The sequence below is a fragment of the Kalmanozyma brasiliensis genome (assembly GCF_000497045.1).
Source record: "Kalmanozyma brasiliensis GHG001 unplaced genomic scaffold PSEUBRA_SCAF2, whole genome shotgun sequence".
Taxonomy (NCBI): Eukaryota; Fungi; Basidiomycota; class Ustilaginomycetes; order Ustilaginales; genus Kalmanozyma; species Kalmanozyma brasiliensis.
The window spans coordinates 642492-659009 of record NW_015961959.1 but is presented as its reverse complement, the minus strand read 5'-3'; the positions used below and the strand labels follow the sequence as shown (position 1 = coordinate 659009).

Sequence of the window (16518 nt, the reverse complement as noted above, 5' to 3'; positions counted from 1 at the left end):
GCAGTGAGTGTTGCTTGTCCCTGTTGAAAGGCAGCCAGCCCAGCGGCCAAAATAACACTCACAAAATGTCACACTTTACTGAGCCGCAGCGCCTTGCTTGCTCGTCCGCAATCACAATCGCAACCACAACACACGCACACGCCCGCTCTCCTGGCTTTCCAGCTCCGTACAGTCCTACACTCTCCGCGCTATCGTGCTATTGTCATTCCCCATCTGCCCTCTCCCTCCTCACCACTAACACCCACCTCGAACTCGCCGTGGATGTCGCGTATTCCGCTCCCCTCTCGTCAAGAGGATCAATCTCCTAGCCCCTTGCAGACCTCTACCAACCTCCCACGCTCCAACACCATGTCCACCATGAGCGGCGCCGGCAGCGCCTTTGCTACCGACACGCGCAAGCGCCAGTCGAAGCGCGACGAGGCCATCCGCAAGAAGATCGAAGGCGAGCTCCAGCGCAAGTCGGGCAAGCCTTCCACTCCCATGTCCTCCCGACGATCCAAGCGCACCACGAGGCCCCCTGCTGCTGCCGCCGGAACGGTCTCCGCGCTTCGACCTCTGCCCGCGCTGACGGTCCCACAGTCGATCAGCGTCGCTGATGCCAGTCAGCTGTGTGCAGCCAAGCGCACCGACTGCGTACTCGTCGTCGATGAGGATGAGCACCTCGCCGGTATCTTTACCGCCAAGGATCTGGCCTTCCGCGTCGTCTCTGCTGGTCTGGACGCACGCAACACGCCTGTTTCGGCTATCATGACCCGCTCACCCATGGTCACCCGCGACACCACCTCGGCCACCGAGGCGCTCAACACCATGGTCACCCGCGGATTCCGTCACTTGCCCGTCTGCAACGAGGATGGCGATGTCGTCGGTCTGCTCGACATCGCCAAGGTCTTCTACGAAGCCCTCGAGAAGCTCGAGCGCGCGCACGGCTCGTCCCAGAAGCTTTACAACGCTCTCGAAGGTGTTCAGAGCGAGTGGGGCGGCTCTGCCGGTCCTCAACAGGCCATGCTGTCGTACATCGAAGCGCTGCGACAGAAGATGAGCATTCCCGATCTTTCTTCCATCCTCGACTCACGAACGCTCCCCTGCTGTGTCGGTGTCCGCACCACCGTCCGCGAGGCAGCAAAGCTCATGAAGGAGCACCACACCACCGCCGTCTGTGTCATGGAGTCGACCGGCTCCGGTCCAGGTCAATTCGGTGGCGCCGGCGCGGTTTCCGGCAAGATCGCCGGCATCTTCACCTCCAAAGATGTCGTCCTCCGTGTCATCGCTGCCGGTCTTGACCCCAAGACGTGCTCCGTCGTCCGCGTCATGACTCCTCACCCCGACACCGCCCCTCCTTCCCTCACAATCCAAGAGGCGCTGCGCAAGATGCACGACGGACGCTACCTCAACCTCCCCGTCGTCGACGTCGACAGCCGGCTCGTCGGCATCGTCGACGTTCTCAAGCTCACCTACGCGACGCTCGAGCAGATCAACAGCATGAACGACGAGCAAGCTGGAGCCGACGGAGCCGCTGGTGGACCCATGTGGAACCGCTTTTGGAACTCGTTCGGTCAAACGACCTCTACGACGGGCGATGACGAGTCCGCCGTATCCGGCAGTCACCGTCCCTCGGAATCCCAATTCGAGCCACCTACGCCCAGCAAGATCAACGGTAACCCGATGGACGTCGCCTCGGACCTCTACCCGAACGACTCGGCCAGTGCGGTCGGCCAACCGGTCAACGGCGATGACGGGGCGAGCGCTGTCGGTGTCCCTTCCTCCGCGGCCGTTGAGGCGGATGACGGAACGTATCTGTTCAAATTCGTCACACCGTCCGGAAGGACGCATCGCTTCCAAGCCCGCTACGACAGTTACGAGACCATCCGCGAGATTGTGTGCATCAAACTCGGCGGTGATCCGTTCTTCGACCCCGCTCCCTCGGTTGCAGCGTACGACATTGGCGAAGCCAACGGGGACGCAGTCCCCACCACACCCGCAGCCGAAATTCCGGATCCAAACGACTTCCAACTGTCCTACACGGACGACGAGGACGATGTAGTGCTGATCACCGCCGACGGGGATGTGCAGGATTCGGTCAAGACCGCACGCAAGCAAGGGCGGGATCGGGTCGTGCTGCAACTGCAAGGTGGACGAGGATGGTCGGGGGCTACGCGCACCACGTCTGCGGTGCCGGCGAAGAAGCGCCCCTCTGCAGAAGCCCAACTGCCCAGCCTCGCCGAGGAGGAGGAGAAGGACGCCCACGTCGACGACGAGCCCCACAAGAGCAGCAGCAAGAAGAAGCGCGATGAAGAGCTGCTCTTCGGCGTACTCCCGAAGGATCTCGCGCTGCCGGCGGCCATCGGGTTCTTGGGCGTAGCAGTGCTCGCTGCTGTGGCGATTACAAAGAGCGGCGCCAGCAACAATCATTAAGTTCTCCATCTACGAATTCAGATGCCCCATTCATTGACCTATCCACGCGTGAGAATCGAGTGCGAGACTATCGTAGAGTCATATTGGTAAGAGTAGAAATACATAAGAGTAGTACACAGGATCACGGTGGCGTAATTAGAGCGTCTGAATAGTGTTAGTGGTGGTTAGCGGGCCAGAATCGGGGTTGGGCGTAAGGGCCGGTTGGTTTGGAGCGTGCCTCTTCTGGCACGTGGGCGGCGAGCGGTTGGGGTGGGGACAGCACCGATGGGCTACGGTAAGCGGGTTGGGGGGCGTACCTTGCCTGCGACAGGCCGGAGTGTTCGGTAGGACTTTTCGATGTGCGACGTCCATTCTCACCCTGTCCGATCTGGGCGAGGCCTTTCGATGGCGAACCTGCCGGCAGGGGAGCATCGATACTCGCCTTCCGTGCGACCGGCGCACCTTCAACGGGCGGTTCGGGTCCACCCACCAGCGCAGCCTGGTCGAACACCCATCCCCACAAGTTGTTCTCGTCCGCTTCGCCACGCGATGGCTCCTGCCACGGTCGCAGGCTGTGCTCGTACGAGCGCGCAGGTCGGTCCTGATTTTGCGTGAACACCGAGCCGCTCGCACTCGCCGAGTGCGCCGCGGGCTGCGGCAGCAATGTCAGAATTCCCGTCGGGTCCGTTGGGTCGAGCAGCGCGGTGGCGCCCCAAGACGAGGCAAAAGCAGGAATGACCGATTCGTCTGGTGTCAGATCCCAGAGCAGCGTCTGGGCCCGCGCGTCGCTGCTCGACGCTTCGCCGTCGAATCGTCCGGGCAAGTCTGGAAGCTCCGCAGTCTGAGCGATAATCCGCCGGGTCAGCGCGGCCAGGTCGAGCGACTTGCGCCCCGAACCCGCCTCCCACTGCCGCTGCTCCTCTTCCAGCAGCGTCTCGATAATGCGACTCCCCCGGTCGGACCCCGGAGTCTCGCGCATCGTCGTCAGCGCCCCCTCCACCTTGTCCCTCCTCCTCCCCCGCGTCTCCCCCTCCATCTCCTCGTCCAGCAACAAGGAAATCGTCAGTGTCAACGTCGCCCCGAACAGATGCAGGAAGTTGACCCAGAACCCATCGATCACCGGACACACGCTCCTGAGCAACTTTTGCGTCGAAACGATCTGCTCGGCCAGCAACGCACACGTCGCCCGCTCGCTGTACGACGATAGACTCCGTCGATTGAGCTTGAGCAACACATCAAACGTCTGCTGATGCAACAGGCTGCGTTGGACCGCCAGCACGCCCGGGCGCATCTCGGTGCTCTCCAGCCGGTAGAACGGAGGAAGATCGGAAAGGAACGTCTCGAGCTTGACGTGGAGCAGCTTCTTGTTGTTGGGCGAGATGACGTCGTAGGCGCCTCCGAGGGTGGACTGCTCGTTGCGCAGGTCGATGGATTCGCGGATGATGTTGGCGAGTTCGATTTGACACAGCGTGTAGGAGGTCTCGCAGTGCTGGTCGCGCGAGATCTCGTCGGTGCGCCCGTCGGAGAGTCGGTCGTCGGTGGTGTGGAGCGGTTTGCGCGTGGTCATCTGAGACGGATGGATGGTGTAGGCGCCTTCGCGTTGCGCTGAACACCAATCTTTGACAACGAGGTACCACCAGATGCGCACACCGGACTCGAGCTGCACAATGTCGTCCTCGAGGTTGTTGGAGGAGGGCATGGCATTGCCGAGACGATGCAGGCCCATGTCGAGGGCAGTCTGAATCGAGATGCGCAGGAGCATGCGAAGATACGCCGCAGAGTCGCGTCCATCGAGGATCATGAGAAGAGCTGTCTGGATCGCTTTGAGCGAGGCGAGGCTGAAGGTGCGATCCACAGCCAGAGCTCTCTTTGCAACATTGAGCCATTGCAACGAGACATCATCGCCCCTGTTCTTGAGCGCGTTGATGGCAATGAACTCTGGTGTAGTGTCGTCAGTGAACATGCCGCCTTTCCAAGGGTAGAAGCGCATGCCGAGACGCAGGATGATGAGGGCGCGAGCGAGGTCGTGCATGTCTAGTGGCGAGGTGAGCAATTCTTCAACAGAGGCTTGAACAAGAAAGTCGACGTCTTTGCTGAAAGAAGGCATGTGGACGATGCGCCCGACCAGGTTGTGGCAGCGAAGGTTGAAGGTATGGATAAGCGCATCGACGATATGCTTTTCGGGCAAGAGACGCTTTGCGGTGGCGAGGATGTCGATACGCTCGTTGATGGTGCCAGGGTGGACATTTGTGGCGCTACGAGAGATGCGACTGGGGAGCACGCTGTTGATGTGCTTGTGCATGGCTTTGCCGTGACCGGGCTCGCTGACGCGAGGATCCGAGGCAGCGAGCTTCTCGAGGGCGACGAGCGAAGTCTCTGTCTCGCCCGGCTCCTCTTCGTCTGAATCGAAGGAAGGCGATGTGGGACTGTAACGGTCGCGTGAGCGGCTGTGGCCGGCATCCGAGGGTGCTGTGGTGTGAGAAGCACGCGAACTTGTTCCGAGTTTGCGTGAGGAGAGCGCTTGCTTGTCGGAAGGGTGTCGGCTGGCGGAAGGTGAAGGAGGCTGAGGTGGATCGCGTGCTGGATTGCCTCTTGCTAGCATCTGCTCGAGCTCTTTGACGCGGCTGCGAAGCGAAGCGATCTCATCCTCGGGCTTTTCAGAAGAGCTCGTGGGTGCGAGTTTGGGACGCTTCCTGCCTCGAGGTACTCTGGAATCCTTGCGGCAATCGTCGTGCACGCCCTTTGCAATGCACTGATTGCATGGTAAGTTGGTGTCGCACTTGAGCTTCTTTTGGCGACATCTCGAGCAAGAAGGAGTGAAGCGATGGATATTGGCGAGTTGGAGTTGCTGTTCCGGGACAAGTTGGTGCATGGGTCGCTGTACCGAGGGAGGTAGTGTAGCGGAAGTGGGCTGATGGGCATACGGAGCAGCAGCAGAGTGGGCGGAGGTGGAGGCGGGAGATATGATGTCGACGCGACCATGGTGCGAATGCAACTCGGCAAGAGGAGCATGATGATGTGATGGGCGGCGATGATCAGGGTGGGGGAGGTGGTGAGGCTGGGCGTGGTGAGGATAGTCGTAGTAAGACCGACGCATCGGCGCTGGCGGTGAGAAGGAACGAGCCGACATGGTTGAGTAAGGAATTGATGGTGGGTCGATGTGTGGACGAGGAGTGCCATGCGAAGGCATCTTAAGAGATGAGCGAGAGCATCAGGGGCGGGTGTCGTCGAATCTAATAGGTCGGGCGGTGGTGGTCGAGTGTGGCAAGAAGAGTGTTGCGGATATGTCAAGGCGATGCAATGAGGATGGGAGAAGCAGAGAGAAGGAGCAAGTGATGGTGTGAGAGAGAGAGACAGAGAGAGCAAAGTCAAGTTTCGCATCGGCTCTTGGTCGGGCGGGTTGAGATGCAGAGGGAGCCTAGTCTCAATCGAGATCTGCGGAGAATCGAAGGGGTGCAGTAGTGTGACTGCAGTCGATTCACTCACCGACAAATCGGTTCCTCTCTGGCTCGCTTCTGCGCTGAGCCCTGCTTGTCCCGGCAAAGAGGCAAAAAGCCGGTCTGGCTAGGGGAGAGAGAGAGGAGAAGCGACTGAGCCTTTTTGAGCCTCGAAAGGGTCCAGACCAGAAAACCGCCAGAAACTGAATTTTGACAAAGCGCCGGAAGTCGCCCGCGATTTCCCTGACAAGCTACAGTAAAGGCAAGGCCTCCATCATCATCCATCAGGCACACTTTGCGAGCAAACGAGCGGTGCGCAACGAGAAACACGTCTGAGACATCGATGAGGTTCATGTGAGACGCTCGCTTCCACGCAAACATGGTCAGAGCAAATCACGATCGATGCCAATGCATGCATGCAAGCGAGCACGAGTACCGCAGAACAAAGCTCGACGCCGCTTCTCTCTGCAGTTCGCACCGAATTCGTGGATTGGTGCGGCGCTTCAAAGCTGTCGATGACCATGCGATGCAGCTCTCGTCTGCAGTATCAAAGTACTCACGCAGCGTTGTGCTTCGGCTGCTCACAACCGCATCATTCGAAGCTTCTTTGGTTTGCTATCCACGACGCAGCCTTGCTCCCAGCACATGGCCGCTTTGACGGCGTGGTTCCGGATGAACTTAGCAAGGCCCGCATTGCCTGCGTCTTCATTGTCCTCATCAGTATCACCAAGGACACCAGGGGAGCAAAGACAATAGCATGCAAAATGTTTCTCACAATCATCGCATTAAGTGAGCTCGCTGCTGGACAACGCGACTGTGCAGGCGCTTTCACAGTCGTGTCTCTGCCGTCGCAGGCCTAGCCTCACCTCCTCAGAACCTGCCGCCGGGTTCGTCCGCGTTGCTGGTCACTCTCGGCAACCTCGCCATCGAGGAATCAGCGTCCGGCATGTGAGCCATCGGAGCTGGCAACAATCGAGCATGCAGCACCCGAACACAATAGACTAGTAGTTCTCGACCGCTCACCACGAGGATGCGCTCGAGATTTAAACTTTCTTTTGCATGGCTAGGGGACCGGTCAGGGTCTTCTCGTAGCGAACGTATTACTCATCCTTCTTCTGCGCTAAGATCACATTGTGCCTCTGATGACTGTACGGATGGGATCAAGACCCATGATCATGCTGACTGAGCATGAGATGGCGGGTAACATGGCTCAGTCGTTGCTGGAGTGACTTAAGAATGTGAGGGGTTCAATGCCATTTGAGCCTCGGACCAGACCACCAACACCAGCTCATCCCAAGCAAGCTCGCCCAACATGGTCAACGTCTTTGCGCCCGTCGACAAGATCCACCAATCGCTGCACGCCTTTCACGTCGTCGCCGACGAGCGAGGCGACATTGTCCCCTCAGTCCACTACTGTGCCTGCAACCTCACGGGCGACCACTTTCAATGTCTCATCTACGACTCGGACCGTGCGGATGCCAAGCTCATCGGAGTCGAGTACATGATCTCCGAATCCAAGTTCCTAGCCCTACCGGAGGACGAGAAGAAGTACTGGCACTCTCACGTGCACGAGGTCATGAATGGCACCCTGGCTCTTATCGGCCTAAGGGCTGGCGTCGTCGCCGAAAGCGCAGCTGCAGCCGTCAAGACCGCCGAGGACGCAGTCAAGGCCGTCGCCGGCGACGGTGCAACAGGCGGCGCCGTGCCTGATGCTGCAGAGCTCGCGGTCTTGGCCAAGGTCAAGAAGCTCTACGGAAAAGCAATGTAAGTGGTTCGGCATCGTCGGAGTCCACAAGAAAGAAAGCTACAAATGTCTCACTTTCGCTTGCATGCATACATATTCGACCCGAAAAACGAACCCACGACAGTCACACCTGGCATCCTCCAACCAGTGACGTGCCGCTGGGCCCGCCTCGATTGATGATGCCCATCGACCCCAAGTACGACGGAGTGCCAAGCAAGCAGATCGAGGCTCGCGACAAACTCTATGGCGTCAACACGGAGCTCAAAAGGAAGCAGAGGCAGGAGAAGCTCACCGAGTCGTACGTGCCGAACGATGCTGCCGACCAGTATCTGCGCACGGGCAAGGTGCTCCAGTTCACTGCCGAGGAACGTCCTGTTCGTCCTGCATAGGCAAGGACAGCAGCCTTGTCGGTCCGATTCTTGTCTCCTGCATCCGATCGAGTCGAGCCAAGCATCGTCCTTTCGGTTCCCTGCATCGCAATCACACTCATTCTTCCGCATCAACTTTGTGTCGCAATGCCGTATGCTATTGCTTTCTCCGCCGACTAGGTATGACTGGCAACACCACCAATGTCCTCCTTGACCAGTCTCTCCTGCAGATCTCTGATGCCGCCCGTGCTTGCGCCCGCCAGCAGTCCCAGCTGGAACACCCTGACGGCGCTCGCCCTTGGCAGCCTATACAGCCCTGTCGCTACCGCTGCCGTCCCCACTCCTGCGATCGCACCGTCCGTCCAGTGGCCGACCACCCTCTTCCTCTCTCCCTCTCTCGTCCCCAACTGCTCTTGAACCGCCGATCTGGTCAATTCCGCCGCGCGCTCGGCAAAGCAGAACCCAGTCGTCCACAGTCCCAGCCTGACACCCTGTCGCAGTCCGCCCTTCGCCGCGCCCAGCAGAACCTTGTAGTTCTTGGTCTTGCTGTAGAAGTACCAACCCTGCACGGTATCCGGCAGACGATGGGCATTCTCCGCCATGAACACGAGCCCTGCTCGTTTGCCGCTCGTCAGCATGCCCGAGATCAACCCCATGGCGAAGGCTGTGCCTGGTAGGAGGGGGGAGATGGCGAAGAGCGAGCCGTCCTCCTTCTCCAACACGGAGTGGGCGACGTACCCACGTGAAGAGGAGGTGGAGTCGTTGCTGTTGCTGGGGTTAAGATGGGCGAAACGACGCGAGACTTCGAAATCGCGTTCGCTGTCGAGCTGATTGCGCAGGGTCGAGACCCATTCTTCGAAGCTCGTGGCGTTGCTCAGATCCGTCAGAGCTTGATCGACCGATTTTGGCGCTGCTGCCGCTTCACTTGCTGCGCTGGTCGACTCGCATGCATCCCGCTGAACGCGCATGTGCGGGGCAGCACCCTCCTGCGCTCCCTCGCCGCGTGCCCGGCTAGGGATGATCTTCGTCATGGCGATTACGAATTCGTCCATCGTCTTGACACCTAGCGCCCATTTGGTGAGTTCGAGAGTGGCGAGCGTGGAAAAGGTCACGATGGATGTGGCGATGAAGAACGCTTTGAGTGAGAGACCAACTGGGGATTGGAAGAAGCCTCGAGGTGGGTCTTCGTTGCTGACAGCCTCGTCGAGGGCTTTCATCCGACGCTGCTCTTCGAGGGGCACAGGACTAGACAGGCCGAGGAAGTCGAGTGTGGAGTCCATCTCGCTGTAGTCGATTTTTGGGTCGGTGGGGTTTGAGAGAGTTGCTGCTGACGATGATGTAGCTGAAGATGGGCTCGATGCAAGGATCGGTGATGGTGGTACAGATCGCGATGTCGACGATACAGACGGAGCTGGCGCTCGCCTACGAAGCACACTAGGTAGAGCGCCCGTCTCGTCGTCAAACACGGACGTTGGTGCTCTCGTCCCTCCCACCTCTGTTGCAACGCTTGCCCTTTTTGACGGGTTCAAGATGGCAGCATTCATCTGACGAAACAATCCCATCGCACTCGTGGAACCGCCGGCTTCCGCTTCGCTCAACTCTTCTACTCTTCTCGCCTCTGCCTGCCTGTCGGTCCGCGACAACGAAGCTGGCACCGCCGCGCGCGCACCGCCTGCCGACGCTGTCGCTCTCGCAAGCGATCCACTCTGTGATACCTCCGCTAGCTTCTGTGCCTCCTTCAACGCCTGCAACTTTGCCTTGCGCAACCCATAGATGGTCGCACCCGTGAGACCAACGACAAAGGCGCCGCCGGAAAGCGTTGCGATGAACGTCTTCTTGTCCGGCAGTCTCGACTTGTAGCTCGTCGATGCTTCCGAGGACGACGACGAGCTGGGGTCTTGATCTTGAATTGCTGACGCCATCTCGAAAGGCTGGGCTCGTCGACGTTGTGTGGTGGAGCGAAGGTGGGAATGTCAAGGAGGGCGAGGCGAAAGTGTCGCTTTTACGCCCTTTTTGCATGTGTCAGGAGCCAATTCTCGGAACGCGGAAAAAGCGTCTGCCCAGCGGTGAGGCTTCGCTCACTTCTTCCTGCGCTTTGGCGCAACCCTGGTTCACACACAGAGATGAGCCCAACACCGCTTTGGACACAGGCTCATAGCGAGCGACAAGGATCGTAAGGATACGTTATGCAAAGGTACAAATACAAGTAGCAACGATGGTAGCCGGGAAGGTAGAGAAGAAACAGCAGCCTGGCACCGTCCGCTGCCCAGGGCGTGTCATCACCCTTTCGAGGCAACCACATCACTCCATCTCCGCCAACACCCCCTCCAACCGCCTCTTCTTCCCTCTCAACACCTCCACCTCCTCCCTGATCGTCACATTGGCCACCTCCAACTGCAGCCCTCTCCCGATATGATCCGTCCACCTCTTTTCCATCCCTGCCAATTTCGCCCCTGCTTCAGTCTGATCCTTCTGCCTTATTCTATTCACCTCGTTGGTCTCTGCCTTGACTCTCTCCAGTTCCTCGCTGAGCGTTCTGATCTGTTGTTCCTGATTGAAATTGGATAAGCGCCAAGCGTTGGGGCCGAAGCGTTTGAGCAGTTCGATGTTTTTCAGTCTCACATCCATGTGGCCCAGCTGGGCATAGGCCGAGTCTACGGCGCGTTGCCACTCTTCGATGGAGGCAGAGTCGCCGTCGGTGGGTGCGGGGAGGGTGTACCGCTGGGTATCGAGCGCGCGAGACGGCTGGCCGGACGAGACGCGGTCGAGCTCCGCACGAAGATCGGGCCGCCCACGGAACAGCTCGTACGCCGGTGGAAGGCGGGTGGAGTCGAGAGGAGGGAGTGTGGACTGTTCGGCGGTGATGAGAGCATCAACGCGGGCTCGAAGGCCGGGTTGAAGCTCCAGCTCCCGGTCGTAGTAGGGGAGCGCATCGGTAGGCGCTAGTGAGACGGTGTGATAGGAGAACGGGTCTCTGGATGAGGATGCGATGGATGACGGGTCCGTGACCTCCGCAACTCCCTGCTGAGATGTTGAGGCGCCAACACCGTTGGAGGATGCGGATGGTGATGTGTGCCTCTCCGATGCGGTCGAGCCGTTCGAGGCGCGGGATCCTCGTCCTTTTGCCATGGTGCGGCGATCGTTAAAGGAGTAAGTCGGAGCCTTCGAACGTCTGGATACAGATTCGAATGCGTTCGACGGAAGCTTCGCTGCTGTTCTGCGAGTACTGCTTGCCAAGGATGCGCAGCTGGGGGATATGAACCTGATCAGGTGAGAAACATGCAGCAAGAACTTCGACCCTTCTCGCCAACTGGTGGCCGTGACCCGAGCTGTAATTTTGGCTCGATTTAATATGTTAGAGTCCGAGCACCATTCGGCCGTCAATACGATATTCCCCTCGGAGCCGATCTGAGCGTGCGAAGGCTTGAAACGATCGTCCTCGTTCGCAGCGGCGCACCAGTCAACTGCCAATTTGTCATCCAACTCCTTCTCCACCTCTTTCTCGTCGATACCACCACGCTTCTCACACCATCCCACACCACGTATTCGATCGTTGTTTCCACGCACGATCGTCTTATAGCGCGAATATGGCAGCTCGATCACTCGCATCCAGCACTTTCTTGCGCGCCGTCTCGGCGAGGAACGCCACGTCGTCGAGCTTGAGAGCGTCTGCGGCTCCCATCAGCCTTCGCGCCTTCTCGTCCGCTATCCCCAAATTCTCCGCTCGACCCACGATCCAGGGCGATGGCAAGGGCGACCGCGTCAACTCCGTCAGCCCCTTCTTCGAGTCTGCGGGCGTCAACCCTGCCGACCAGTGGAAGGACGTCGCTGGCCCACTGCACGATTTTGGCAGCTACATCACTTCTTGTACGTCTCTCAACCCTCTTCTCTCTGTGAAACGAGCGTGATACTAACTCTCTTTCTCTCCGTTCGATTGGCGCAGGTCTGCCGCGCTTCATCCAGCAATTCAGCGTGGTCAAGGACGAACTGACGCTCTACGTCGCTCCGGATGCCGTTATCCCCACCCTCACCTTCCTGCGCGATCACACGCAGACGCAGTTCCGCGCATGCATGGACATCTCGGGTGCCGACTACCCCACTCGATCGCAACGCTTCGAGGTGGTCTACCATCTCCTGTCCGTTCAGTACAACGCGCGCATTCGCGTCAAGACCTACGCCGACGAAGTGCATCCCGTTCCGAGTGCGACGGCGGTCTTCCGTTCCGCCGACTGGTACGAGCGCGAGATCTGGGACATGTACGGCGTGTTTTTCATCGGTCACCCCGATCTGAGGCGGATTTTGACGGATTACGGGTTCGAAGGTCATCCGCTCCGAAAGGACTTCCCGTTGACGGGCTATACCGAGGTCAGGTACGACGAGGAGAAGAAGAGAGTGGTCAGCGAACCCCTGCAGTTGACCCAGGCGTTTAGGAACTTTGAAGCCAACTCTCCGTGGGAGCAGGTGGGTGAGGGTGAGAGCTACAAGCCCAACGCGTTCAAGTTGACCCCGCCCAAGCCGAAGGAGGAGGGCAAGGACAAGAAGTAAGGTTGTTGCGCTTGTGGACTTAATATGATCTGTAGACACGACGTGGCCGTGTGAAGGGGGTGTGTTGTTGACAGTGTGTCGCTCACAGACGGTTTCGAGGAAGACAACAAGCGATGAGTTGGAGACATGTGTCGAAAAGGCGACCACGGTTCATGATGAGATTGCGACGTCCTCGAGCGTGCTACGCCTCCAACCCAAACTTGTTCAGTGCCGACCGGGCCCTCTCCCTCACATCCAGTTCGACATCCGACTGCGCCATCTCCCTCATCTTCCCGTCCAGACCGAATCTGATGAGTCTCGCCTTGGCCTCCTCGTGCAGATCCTCTCCGTCGCCTTTACCCTCCGTCTTGGATCTGGACAGCAGGTTCCCGACGCACCTCGCAGCCGCTACGCGAACATCCTTCCACGGGTGGTTGCAGAAGAACACCAGCGCGTCCAACACATTTGGAGCCCTCACCACGCTCCTCCTACACTCCTCGTCTCCCGTTGCCACATTAACTAGCACAAATGCGGCCTGCTCAATCACCGCTGCTCCCTGTTCACCCGCCTCCTTTCCTTCCCAGATACACTTCTCCAACAACCCCATCAACACCGACCCGCCCCCCATGCCGGAGACCATAAACGTCACATCGGCCTCCTTGGTCGCTGCGGCATTGCGGAGGATGTTCAGCGCCTGCTCTTTGAATGGCATCACCGGGCTTTCGCACAACCCTGCGATGAAGTCGAACGACAACTTGCCCATCACCTGCGTCTTGAGCGGGGTATCCGAGTGAGAGAGCAGGTTTTTCAACCCCCACAGTGCATGCAGACGTAGCTGTTGGGAGCCGGAGAGGTGTGAACTGGAGGATGGGGGAGGCATGGAGGCGGAAGCGGAAAGAGTGAAGTATCGTTCCGCATCGCGCGTAGAAGGGGCAGACCCACCCGTGTGTGCGAGCGACACCAGACTGTCCACCCCACCAAGCTCGAGGATGAGCTTCTTCATAGGACTAAAGTCGAGCACGAGATTGCAGATCGCTGCGGTAGCTTCGATTTTGACCACCTCCTCCTCTTCGGGGTCTTGCAGCAGGGATACGAGCTTAGGTGCGACGCCAGCGTCGACGATGGAGGTGCGCAGGATGGACAAGCTCCTGGACAGCGCACGGGCCAGACGGCACGCCGCCACCCGCACGCCTAGGGCTGGGAAGCCGATGCTCGACACAACCATGGTCAGCACCGACGGCGAGACGGTGTCGATGAGTTTGCGACGCGGTTCGTCGTGCTGGAACGTCAGCGCTGCTAGCGCTGTCAGGCATGCCTCGCGGAGTCGGATCGCCGACTCGTCCACCGCAGGCGGAGCCACTCCCAACGTCGCATCGTGTCGAGGCGTGCTGACCGCAATGCTGCCCAGAATCGTCGTTGTACTACCCCGTTCCGCCTTGCCGCTGGGCGGCTGAGATCGATTGCACGCCTGGTCGAGCAGCGTCGCCAGCTTCTGCAGCGCGCCAAAGCTCTCCGTTGCCAACGTCTGCAGTGTCACGTTATCAGCGACGAGGCGGGCGATCGAAAAGGCAGCTTGGATCTGGGTCTCCACTGTACTCGCGCCTTGGCTCACCGACCCAGCCCGGGGTCCAGAAGGCGTGTCCAGCAGCTCCATCAGCACTTCCAACACGCACTGGTGCGTCTTCGCGGAGAAAGGCTGCACCTTGACGATGTTGGCGAGACAGCTGAAGGCGGCGAGGCGGACGTTGGGGTTGCTCGACTGGCGCAAGTTGAGCAGGAGAGTGGTGGGGATGGTGCCAGACGGGGCGGCGTAGCCGAACAGACGGTGGGACGCTCGGGGCTCGTCACGGGTGATCTCGGCGAGGCAGAAGAGTGCTGCCTCCTGAGCTTTGACGAAGCCGCTCTCGGCAGTGGCGAGCAGAACGGTGAAGAGGCATGGCGGGCCCGAGACGGTAAGGTCGGATTCGGAGCGCGGCTCGTCCTCTTCCCACGGCGGTAGGTTGGGGTTGTCGGCGTCCTTCATGCGCGATCGGGAGCGGGAACCTTTGCGGATCACTTCGGCTTGCAGGCCGGATGGCAGCCGGCTGACGGGGACACCTTCGGAGCGACCACGCGATGAGGCTTCGGCACTCGTGGAGCCCGGCGCGAAGGGACTGTCGGACGCGATGAAGTCCAGTATCCGGGCGCGACGATGGGCGATCTGCTCTGCTAGTGATGTTGGCCGGTCAGCGCCTGGGTCAGTGTTGCAGCCAGGGATGAAGATCGTCGCTGCAAGGATAGCGCAGATCATCTCGACAACGCTGAGAATCTTGGTCTTGACAGTCATGGGGAGGGTCTCGACGTGGACACTGGTTCCTGTCGATGCGCTTGATGAAGATGCTCGGAACGCCTGGCGCTGTTCTGTCGCAATCGATGGAGCAGCGTCCGCGAGACGAGCCTGAGATGGTCGAGGAGAAGACGCTGCGGATGTCGAGCCTTGCTGCTGAGGTATGGCGCACATGCAGAGCGGACCCAGCAGAATAGGCAAGTTGATTGGATCATACACCTGAGCAAGAAAGAGTCTGGAAAGGTAACGCAGTTCGCGTTGCTGTTCCACTTCTGTTTCGACCACCGTATCGTTTGCTTTCGCGCGCAAGTTGTCTTGGCTGGCACTGTTCATCAGGATGTCGGAGAGAGGGCCTGACGTAGCCGAGAAGGAGTCGCGGCTGCTTTTGCCAAAGATCTTGGTCGCAGCAGTGTTCGAGCCGGCGCGAGCGATGGCTACTCCAGATGCTGCAGCTTTGGTGCCCCAGGTCGAGCCGATACCCCATCTCGGGCTTGCAGAGAGCTGATCCGCTACAGACAGCAAGATCGACCGCAGCGCCCTAAGTAGAGATTCGACAAGCCGCAATGCATCCAAGCCGCCCTCTGTCTGGTCGAGGATGTGTTGTTTGGCCCGGCTGAGCTCTCGACTGACATTGCGCAGACAACATAGAAGAGCATCATGAGTACCAGAGCGCATGAGCTGGAGTAGTGTAGACTGTGCCGGCGTGTTGGCGAGCGATGCGACGATGGTCGCAGAGAGGCTGACGAGGTCTGATGCAAAGGGCGTCGAGTTGAGATCGATGCGTAGGAGCTGGACGAGCTGCTCGATGACGCCGGTGTGGACGAGATTCGACTTCTTGGTTCTAGACCCAATGACCGAGTTGCGGATGGCCTTAAGTTGGGCAATGGCTCGCTCCGGACGATCGAGGTCCAGCTGCATGGGCGTCTGCTGCGAGGGGGATGGCCCTCCGAGGATGGGTGGGAGCGCCATCGTCATGTCGGTCGTCTTCAGCTGTTATGGACCGCTGCTGAGATGATGGTAGAGGTACTGATCTGTAGTCGTAGTCCGCAGAGTGGTGGATAGCGTCGAGGTGTGGAATAAAGCTTTGAGGAGGTGGACCCCGCATTTTGGGAGAGAGTCGAGAGAGAGCTTTCCACGCGATCTGGACGCGCCCTGACGCCCACCGATCTGCACAGATGTGGAGTTAAGAACGGGCTGCACTTCATACCCGAGAACAACATCACCTCGTCAATCACATTCTCGCGCGCATCATCGCAAGCCGATCCCTCTGCGTCTTCGTCGCTTCAGCCGCACGCGTTGAAGATGGCAGCATCGATTAGCTACCACAACCGCAAGTTCCGGTCGGTCACCAATAGCGAGACTGGAGAAGTAGGTCAAGAGACCATCTTTCATTATCAGCAGACCGAAGATCTGGTGACGGCCAACTACGCCGGCGGCGACATACGACAGGGAATGCTGATCGCCAAGGCAGACCCTTCAGGCCACCTGGATATGCGCTACCAGCACCTCAACCAGCAAGGCACTCTGATGACCGGCATGTGCAAGACTGTGCCCGAGGTGCTACCCGACGGCCGCTTGCGCCTGCACGAAACCTGGCAATGGACTAGCGGCGATCATTCGAAAGGTCAATCAATCGTCGAAGAGGTACCAAAGACAAGCCAATGACCATTGGTGCGCCTGCTTCACCGCTTCTCGCAAAGTGGGCACTCGCAGCAACGGCCGAAACGC

At 59.3% G+C, this 16518-nt stretch overlaps 8 protein-coding genes across 8 annotated transcripts; 4 read left to right on the top strand and 4 right to left on the bottom strand.

The window, feature by feature from the left end:
* Positions 1-261: 261 nt before the first annotated feature.
* PSEUBRA_002741 (Phox/Bem1p) lies at positions 262-2412 on the top strand (the record flags this gene model as incomplete). The annotated part of the gene is made up of 1 exon (XM_016437139.2): positions 262-2412. One exon carries the CDS (start codon positions 262-264, stop codon positions 2410-2412), a length of 2151 nt encoding a protein of 716 aa, XP_016292638.2.
* A 154-nt stretch (positions 2413-2566) lies between these two features.
* Positions 2567-5521, bottom strand: PSEUBRA_002740 (Zn(2)-C6 fungal-type DNA-binding domain protein; the record flags this gene model as incomplete). The annotated part of the gene is made up of 1 exon (XM_059464890.1): positions 2567-5521. The coding sequence occupies one exon, from the start codon at positions 5519-5521 to the stop codon at positions 2567-2569; it is 2955 nt and encodes a 984-aa protein (XP_059320708.1).
* A 1619-nt stretch (positions 5522-7140) lies between these two features.
* On the top strand, positions 7141-7961 carry PSEUBRA_002739 (Protein of unknown function DUF1264; the record flags this gene model as incomplete). The annotated part of the gene is made up of 2 exons (XM_016437140.1): positions 7141-7592; positions 7697-7961. The coding sequence occupies 2 exons, from the start codon at positions 7141-7143 to the stop codon at positions 7959-7961; spliced, it is 717 nt and encodes a 238-aa protein (XP_016292636.1).
* A 155-nt stretch (positions 7962-8116) lies between these two features.
* On the bottom strand, positions 8117-9862 carry PSEUBRA_002738 (uncharacterized protein; the record flags this gene model as incomplete). Its single annotated transcript, XM_059464889.1, has 1 exon — positions 8117-9862. One exon carries the CDS (start codon positions 9860-9862, stop codon positions 8117-8119), a length of 1746 nt encoding a protein of 581 aa, XP_059320707.1.
* Positions 9863-10241: 379 nt separating this feature from the next.
* Positions 10242-11069, bottom strand: PSEUBRA_002737 (Pre-mRNA-splicing factor SPF27; the record flags this gene model as incomplete). Its single annotated transcript, XM_059464888.1, has 1 exon — positions 10242-11069. One exon carries the CDS (start codon positions 11067-11069, stop codon positions 10242-10244), a length of 828 nt encoding a protein of 275 aa, XP_059321303.1.
* Positions 11070-11527: 458 nt separating this feature from the next.
* PSEUBRA_002736 (NADH:ubiquinone oxidoreductase, 30kDa subunit) lies at positions 11528-12485 on the top strand (the record flags this gene model as incomplete). The annotated part of the gene is made up of 2 exons (XM_016437143.1): positions 11528-11807; positions 11884-12485. The coding sequence occupies 2 exons, from the start codon at positions 11528-11530 to the stop codon at positions 12483-12485; spliced, it is 882 nt and encodes a 293-aa protein (XP_016292634.1).
* Positions 12486-12666: 181 nt separating this feature from the next.
* Positions 12667-15765, bottom strand: PSEUBRA_002735 (Armadillo; the record flags this gene model as incomplete). Its single annotated transcript, XM_059464887.1, has 1 exon — positions 12667-15765. The coding sequence occupies one exon, from the start codon at positions 15763-15765 to the stop codon at positions 12667-12669; it is 3099 nt and encodes a 1032-aa protein (XP_059320706.1).
* Positions 15766-16092: 327 nt separating this feature from the next.
* Positions 16093-16455, top strand: PSEUBRA_002734 (uncharacterized protein; the record flags this gene model as incomplete). The annotated part of the gene is made up of 1 exon (XM_016437142.1): positions 16093-16455. The coding sequence occupies one exon, from the start codon at positions 16093-16095 to the stop codon at positions 16453-16455; it is 363 nt and encodes a 120-aa protein (XP_016292632.1).
* Between the last annotated feature and the right edge of the window lie 63 nt (positions 16456-16518).